An 8,511-nucleotide genomic window follows, 5' to 3' on the forward strand; every position below is an offset into this window, starting at 1 on the left:
TTTTTAGCAAAAATAGTTTTTAAATCCTTTTGATTATTGCACAAAACAACTTTAAACAAAAAAGCAAGAGAATCAAAGCTATTTAATCTCCACTCAGAAAAAGATAATGCTAGTTTAAAGGTCAGTAAGATTAGAACAGAGTTTTTCAGCCTTTAATAAGCCACGATACACTTTTTCCTTTAAAAAAATACCCGGTACCAAAATATGCGGTACCCCAGCATCCCACCCCACTGTCCGTCTGTCACGGCCCACCTGACCATCTGTCACGGCCCACCTGACCATCTGTCACGGCCCACCTGACCATCTGTCACGGCCCACCTGACCATCTGTCACCGCCCACCTGACCATCTGTCACTGCCCACCTGACCATCTGTCACCGCCCACCTAACCATGGTTGAGAAACACTGGATTAAAATCATAGTAAGAATGACTCAACAGGATTATTTGACCCTTTTAAAGAGCTCGTTTACTCACAGGGAGAAAGAGGCAGAGACGGAGCAGACGGACGCAAAGGAGAGCCTGTAAGTCATTTATTAACCTTTAACGCCGTTCTTTGGTTTACTGTAACTCTTTAACTGTTAACACAATAATTCCAGTAGATCCTGAGTCAGGATCTACTGGAATTATCATGTTAACAGTTGAAAAGTTAGAGTGTGTTAAAGATTTTGTTTTTAAGGGTTAACTCTGATTTGAATCATCTCACAAAAATGTTTTGATTGAAACAGTATGGTCCACAGTGATAATATGAATTCTTCATGATGCAGGGTCGGGATGGTTTGCCTGGAAGAGAAGGCCCCAGAGGTCCTGAAGGTCGTCCAGGTCCCCCGGGTCAAAGTATCCCCTTTGAACCTTCACTCGGGGCGAAAGGGGAGAAAGGAGAACGAGTACGTCCAGCATCATATCATGAGAACTTGAGCTGCCAAAACAAACAAAACATTTTGTCTTCTTTTTGTAGGGTTTCCCTGGTATCGATGGAAATCCTGGTTTGCCCGGGCGACCTGGTGCTCCCGGAAACACAGGCGTTCCAGTAAATAGAACTGCTTAAATCCACTGTATTTTATGGTTTCTGTTTTTTTGGGCTAAAACTGTTTGATTTTGTCATCCTGAGGGTTCTCAAGGCCTGCCTGGAGTCAGAGGGAACCAGGTGAGTCTATATAATTATAATTATGCCAAATTAACACCTGAAACGTCAAATTATTGTCATATTTAGGGTGAACCAGGACGACCGGGACCACTGGGACCAAAAGGTGACAGAGGTGAAAGGGTGAGTTATTTCATATAGTCCGGGGTGTCAAACTCAATCGCAGAGGGGGCCAAAACCCAAAACACACCTGAGGTCACGGGGTCATACAGGATAAACATTTAAGGAACACTCTAAAGCTACATGTTTAAAACTTTAAAAACACAACTTTCTAACATAATTATGAACTAGATATGTAGCATCACTTGCAATAATGCTGGTGTGAATTCTGTAAGCTGAATTTGGCCGCTGAAGATGCTGAAATTGAAAGCGAAGAACACTGAAGCTGAAATCACTGAAACTAATAGCTGAAAACGCTTAAGCTGATAACCAGCTAAAATATAAGCTAAATGCCAAATTAGGCTGACAAAACCAAAAAAAAAGAAAAACTTAAGTTAGCCAAAACAGCTAGCATGTAGCTGAAATATTAGCTAAACTTCAAAATAGCCTAAAAAACAGAAAAAAGCTAAATTAGCTGAAACATGTAGCGTGCGAATATCAGCCTAACTACAAAACAGACTAAAAAACTTTAAAATGTCTAAATTAGCCAAAACAGTGAGGGTCTAAATATTAGCTAATCTCCAACAAAGCCTTAACACCTTTTTAAAAAAACATAAATTAGCCAAAAGAGCTAGCATGTAGCTGAAATAATAGCTAAACTTCAAATTAGCCTAAATAATGAAATGCCAAAATAGTCCAAAAAGCTAACAGAATGCCAATTTTAACTGTAACTTTTTAACATAACTATGAATAATAAAAGGTAGGAATATTATTCCAGAATAAATCAACTTAAACCTTAAATAACTTTCATATTTTACTCTACATAAAACTATGTTTTGTCAAAATTATACAAGTAAGAAGGTAAGCGTAGGATAACATCGGGTCATTATTAACAATAAAATGAAATGACCTGGAGGGCCGGATCCGGCCCCCGGGCCTTGACTTTGACACATCTGATCTGGTCCTTCACCTGCTTGACAAACGCAGACAGAGAATCTTTTGTTTGTGCTGATTCAAGGATGCACAGAACAACAACAGTATTTGTGTCTGTGCGCTGTGCAGGGTGAGCCGGGTTCAACTGCATCAGGTGGGGGGCTCCCTGGAAGGAAAGGGGAGCCAGGTCTACCGGGAATACCGGTAAGCACAAAACTAGCATGTCTGATAGCTTCAGTCTTTGTTGTTATGAAAACCACATTTTTTGAATTCAAGGGAACTCCAGGTCGACCGGGCAACGACGGAGCGAAAGGAAGCTCTGGAGTTCCAGGGACACCAGGACAAGATGGCCGCCCGGGCATCCCAGGAACGCCGGGACTCTCCATCAAGGTTTGGCCCCTCCCAGTAGACTCTTTTAGTAAATGTTACTTGATCAGATAGTTTGTTGTTGAAGCTGTGTTTTAAAGTCCCTTGATGACCATTTTTTAAATGAAAAAAACGTTCCCAGTAGTGTTTTAATGGTGATTATAAACTTTTTAACCAAATTTCCACAAGCTAAATGCCTTAAAAAGACGTTTTTTCATGTTGATCTGAAGTCTCCGTTTTCAAAATCTCCTCTGAGGGGGCGTGGCTATTGGAGCTCCGCCCCAACACAGCAGGTGTTAAAGGGTTAAACTGTCATAGTTTCCCTTCCTTTCTTTTTTTATCACATTTTATGACTCTTTTTATGCACAACTGCTTTGTGAATGGAAGTGATACAGAAAATGACAGAAAAAAATGTTTGCTGAGGATTTCCAACAGTTCTGCCTTAAACCTTGATACCCACATCTTTTTCTTTTTGCTTTTCTGCTTTATACAGTAACATGTGTTAACTTTTTTATGAAAAAATCTACCGATCTGTTCTTTTTGTGTCATTTTATTTAAAAACAAATCACATATTTCAAGATACACACCCGTTACAAAATAGTCTTTAATAATGTAAAGTTCTGTCCAATTATCGCATTAATCACGATTAATTGATTACAGACATTTTATCACGCTATTTTTTTTTATCGCGTTAATCTAATTTTTGGATCGTATGGTCACTTTTGTGTTCTACACACCTGAAGGAGCATTTTATCCCTCATATTACGGTCCTTTAAGAAAAATATTAATATTATTACTACTTAAAATTGATTAATTATATTAGCTACACTGTAATTACAGATAATCAATAGCAAGTATTAATTGCAAGTCAGCACTAATTATGTTTTTGGTGTTTTTAGCATGTTCTTTTTTTGCATTTTTCTGATGATGAAAGATAATAATTTCTGAGTATTTATTTATTTTTTAATGTCATTTATTTAGCAATACAGTACGGTCGACCTAAACATACATTACTGTCTAAATTTATAAACTCACAGACATTAATTTTCCAAACTCTTTTAAGGAAATATTTATTAAAGTAACAATTTGTGGTCTAAAACATTTTTTTCCTTATACTGTCTTCTTCTTAAATAAGTCGTACTTCTATTGCTTGATCTCCCCCTAGTGGTCAAACTGAAACGTCCTCCAGAAGAAGCCGAACAATGTTTCCAATGTTAATGATCTGAACATTTTTGTCCTTTAGAGAATCCATGTAACTCTGTATGATATTAACAATCTCATTATTTCTCTGATACATTTACAGGATGTGAACTGGATCAGATTAATATAAATAGATTCAAATAGCATAGTAGATCTTTAACGTATTTTGAAACAAATGTGTATAAATGTGTAAACTCAAATTTGAATTCAATTGAAGAATCGCAAGAATTGAAAAAGCTCTGAATCAAATCGATTCAGGCTCTTGTGAACTGAAATTGTAATTGATATGCAGCCCTAGAGAAAACGCTGGGTGTGTTACAACCACCTACAGACAAATAGATCCATGAACGTCTTTGTTTTCCTGGAATCTGGATCAGAACTGTACGGATGGATAATTGATGTTGGTCGCCATTTTTGTTGTACTAATGTTAGGTTGGGGGTGTGAGGGGCTGTAAGCTGGCGGGACAGCTCAGTTTTGGTTGATATTTGGTTGACAGCCAAAAGTCCAACTCAGGTGAATTTCTAATGAGCTCCTGCCGCTCTGCAGGAACTATGTCCTTGAAAACGATACATTTTTTTAAACATTTTGCCTAAAAACAGCATATTCATAATTTAAAAACCACTGGGAACAAGTTTTAAACAGACCAGAAGATGATCAGAGTGCGACTTTAAAAGTTCGTGAAGGACAGGGCTGAGATGTTCACTGAACGTGTTAGTGGGTGTGAGCTCATCCGTCCTCAGCGCTGCTTATCAGAGCTCTTCCTTACATTGAGCGTCCTCTTTTCTTCGCTCTCAATCAGAGTCCCTCTTTCTGTTTCCTCCTCAGGGAGATAAGGGCAGCTCAGGAGAGAGGGTGAGTCACACGCCGTGTCCTCTCACCAGCGCTTTAAGGAGAGACCAGCATGACTGGCTGTTTATCTCTCTGCTGACAGGGGCCTCCCGGAGTCGGCAGCGGGGTCGCCGTGAAGGGAGAGAAGGGCTCCCCGGTAATCCCCGTCAATCACCGCCTGATGAGTGTTATGAACTGAGTGCAATGGGAAGTGTTTTGCATGTATTATTTACTCCTCTGTTATCAGGGGGTTCCAGGAGCGGCAGGAGCTCCAGGTCCCAGAGGCCCAGCAGGACCAGAGGGCAAGAGAGGAGAAAAGGTGACTTGAGGCTCTGACAGGATTTTAGTGGTTAAGTTAGCTCGACGTTAAGGGAATGCTGGGATTAACGCTGGGATTAATAAAGTATAATTGATTGATTGATTGATTGATTGATTGATGCTCTGCTGCTGTTTCACAGGGAGATGAAGGGGCCGGGCTGCCTGGACCTCCAGGGAAGCAGGGAGAGACCGGGGAGCGGGTCAGTCCGACTGCAGACTCCCCCAAAACACGACCTGTTAGGTTTAATGTGTCAGAGTCATGCGGTATATCCAGCCCTCCACATCATTTTATTTTATTGATAATAATGGCTCGATTTTATCTTCTAACGCGTATCATTTTAACAGAATATATTTTTATAGAAAGTAAAAGATTGAAAGTTATCTAAGGATTAAGATGTTTTATTAATCTAGAACAATATTTTTGCCTTTTTATTATTCATAATTATGTTGAAAAGTTACAGTTTAAAAATTGTCATTCTGTTACCTTTTTGGATTATTTTGGAATTTACTGAGACTTTTTAGGCTATTTGGGGGTTTAGCTGATATTTCAGTTACATTCTAGCTGTTTTGGCTAAATTTGGGTTTTTTCAGTTTTTAGGGTTTTTAATTTAGCTATTTTTTCAGCAACATTCTAGTTGTTTTGGCTAACCTACGTTTTTTTTTAGACTAACTTGGCATTTAGCTAATATTTCAGCTGACTATCAGCTATACCGTATTCAGCTATCAGCTTCAGTGTTTTCAGCTATCAGCTATACCGTTTTCAGCTATCAGCTTCAGTGTTTTCAGCTATCAGCTTCAGTGTTTTCAGCTATCAGCTATACCGTTTTCAGCTATCAGCTTCAGTGTTTTCAGCTATCAGCTATACCATTTTCAGCTATCAGCTTCAGTGTTTTCAGCTGTCAACTTCAGTGTTTTCAGCTATCAGCTTCAGTGTTTTCAGCTGTCAGCTTCAGTTTTTTCAGCTATCAGCTTCAGTGTTTTCAGCTATCAGCTTCAGTGTTTTCAGCTATCAGCTTCTGTGTTTTCAGCTATCAGCTTCAGTGTTTTTAGCTGTCAGCTTCAGTGTTTTCAGCTATCAGCTTCAGTGTTTTTCAGTTTATTAGGCTATTTAGAAGTTTAGCTATTTTTTCAGCAACATTTTCAGCTGTTTTCGTAACCTAAGTTTTTCGGTCTTTGTTTTTTAGGCTAACTTGGCATTTAGCTAAAAGTTACGGTTTTAAAGTTTTAAAAATGTTAGTTTTAGAGTGTTAAATAAATGTTTATTCTGCTCAGTGACCTAAGGTGTGTTTTGGATTTTGGCCCCCAGCGCGATTGACTTTGACCCTCCTGGTTTGATGGTTTGATTCTTCCTGCTATGAGTTGTTGGTCGTTTTGAATCCTCCTTTGAACCATATTGATGGTTGGATTCACATTGTATGTTTTAGGACTTTAAGTTAATTGACAACACGTTTCACCTTATCAGTTCACACAAACAAAAATTGCTTCATCCTATCTAACCATCCAATAATAGCATTTCTTTCTTCCTTTGTAAAAACTTTATTTAGCTTATTAAAGACAAACGTGTCCCACAGTTGACCTCATTTGATTTTCGTGGTTTTCAGGGAACTCGTGGCCCTGCAGGGGAAATCGGCAGCAAGGTAAGATAAAAAAAACAAAACAAAAAAAAACATTTTGTGTTAAACTTTTTAGAAATTCTGACCGTCTGAATCCTGACAGGGGGACAGAGGACAGCCGGGTGAGGCCGGGTCTCAGGGGGACAGGGTAAGTTCAGGATTAGAAGTGGATTTCCCTCAGAGACGTCACAGAAGTACAAGCTTGATTTCTCAACACATTCTCACTCCTACGTCGGCACATATTGACGCATGATTAAAGGGTAACCAAACAGGACAGTTGGAGGCTGATTCACTCTCAGCTCAGATATGAAAATACAAAAAATGCAAGAGGAGGCCGAGGGGAGGAGCTGGGGTCTGGATCGGTCAATGACAGCCACAGTGAGGTCAGCTTGAGTTAACCAAAGGATCTTTTTACTTTGATCTCGATGAAATGAAGGAAAAAATCGTATCCCTCAGCGGCTCTCAGTCTGCCGGCCAGCCAGCTTTCTAAGAGCCGGTTTAGCTCTGCAATGCTCGATGTAGCAGAACGACCTCCACCGTTCTCGCCGTCAACATGGCGAAGTGAGTTCTGCCGTTCTTGCCGCCACGGGATGAGCACCAACCAAGAGTTGAAGCTCCTCCCGCTGCACAAGCTCACTTCGAGCGTTCAAAGATGGGCGGGGCTTTTATCCTGGAGCTGCAGACCATGATGACGTGAAACTTCTGGGACTGACACCAGTTGACCAATTTTGAAATTCAACTGTAATACCTCATTTCAACCTGCAGGGGGCAACAAAAGGACGGTTTTAGACCATAATTTTATTAATAGAACAAGTTTACTTTAAACTGTGTCAATGACCAACAGACAGAACTTTTAAAGTCCCATTTATAGAAGTCAACATCAACAGAAGTTGATTCAGTGTTTGGTTACCCTTTAAGAATCTCTCTGCGTCACTTCTTGACGTTTTTCGTTTCCACAACTAATTTGATTTGCTGACATTTCCAATTAAAGCAGAACTCTCAACCTCCGGGCCGCAAACCAGTACCGGGACCGCACTGGTATCCTGATCCCAACCATAACCAGTACCATACGTGGATCAGTACAGGACGCGGATCGGTACCAAACGCGGATCAGTAACCGACACGCATTAGTACCAGACATGGACCGATACTGGACGCGGACGTGGATTAGTACCGTACGCGTGTTGGTACTGTAGACGGATCGGTAACAGACACAGATCAGTGCTGTAGGTGGATTGGTACCGTACGCGGATCGGTAGCAGACCCGGATCAGTACTGGACGCGGTTTGGTACCGGACACAGACCGGCACCGGACACGGATGTGGATTAGTACCGTACGCGTGTTGGTACTGTAGAGGGATCGGTAACAGACACAGATCAGTGCTGTAGGTGGATCGGTACCGTACGCGGATCGGTAGCAGACGTGGATTGGTACCACATGCGGATTGGTACTGTGTGCAGATCGGTAACAGACCCGGATCAGTACTGAACACGGATTGGTACCAGACATGGATTGGTACTGGACGCGGATTGGTACCAGACACAGACCGGCACCGGACACGGACGTGGATTAGTACCGTACGCGGGTTGGTACTGTAGAGGGATCAGTACCAGACCCGGATCTGTAACAGACGTGGATTGGTACCACATGCGGATTGGTACTGTGTGCAGATCGGTAACAGACCCGGATCAGTACTGAACACGGATTGGTACCAGACATGGATTGGTACTGGACGCGGATCGGTAACAGACGTGGATTGGTACCACATGCAGATTGGTACCGTACACGGATCTATACTGTACGCGGATCAGTACCAGACGTGGATCGTACCATATGCAAATTGGTACTGGACATGAATTGGTACTGGACATGGATCAGTACCACTTCCCGATGCAGTACCGATTCTGGATGCGGTACCGAACGCAGGCTGGACCTCGGGACGTGGCTTTACTGGTACTACATCCGACAAAACGACTGGACCTCTGCTTGTTTGGAGCAGCCAGCACTTTTT

General features: G+C 41.4%; 1 protein-coding gene across 1 annotated transcript in view; it reads left to right on the forward strand.

The window, feature by feature from the left end:
* The window catches only part of col7a1 (collagen, type VII, alpha 1), a gene marked incomplete in the record, with an annotated part of 105,683 nt that overhangs the window by 39,277 nt on the left and 57,895 nt on the right, over positions 1-8,511 (forward strand). Inside the window, 13 exon segments of the mRNA XM_036212052.1 lie at positions 477-521; positions 765-884; positions 956-1,027; positions 1,109-1,144; positions 1,211-1,264; positions 2,303-2,377; positions 2,450-2,563; positions 4,566-4,592; positions 4,672-4,725; positions 4,816-4,887; positions 5,027-5,086; positions 6,488-6,523; positions 6,603-6,647. Of these exon segments, the coding sequence (XP_036067945.1) occupies positions 477-521; positions 765-884; positions 956-1,027; positions 1,109-1,144; positions 1,211-1,264; positions 2,303-2,377; positions 2,450-2,563; positions 4,566-4,592; positions 4,672-4,725; positions 4,816-4,887; positions 5,027-5,086; positions 6,488-6,523; positions 6,603-6,647 (810 nt within the window).

The sequence above is a fragment of the Oryzias melastigma genome, linkage group LG5, assembly GCF_002922805.2.
Source record: "Oryzias melastigma strain HK-1 linkage group LG5, ASM292280v2, whole genome shotgun sequence".
NCBI classification, from domain to species: Eukaryota; Metazoa; Chordata; class Actinopteri; order Beloniformes; family Adrianichthyidae; genus Oryzias; species Oryzias melastigma.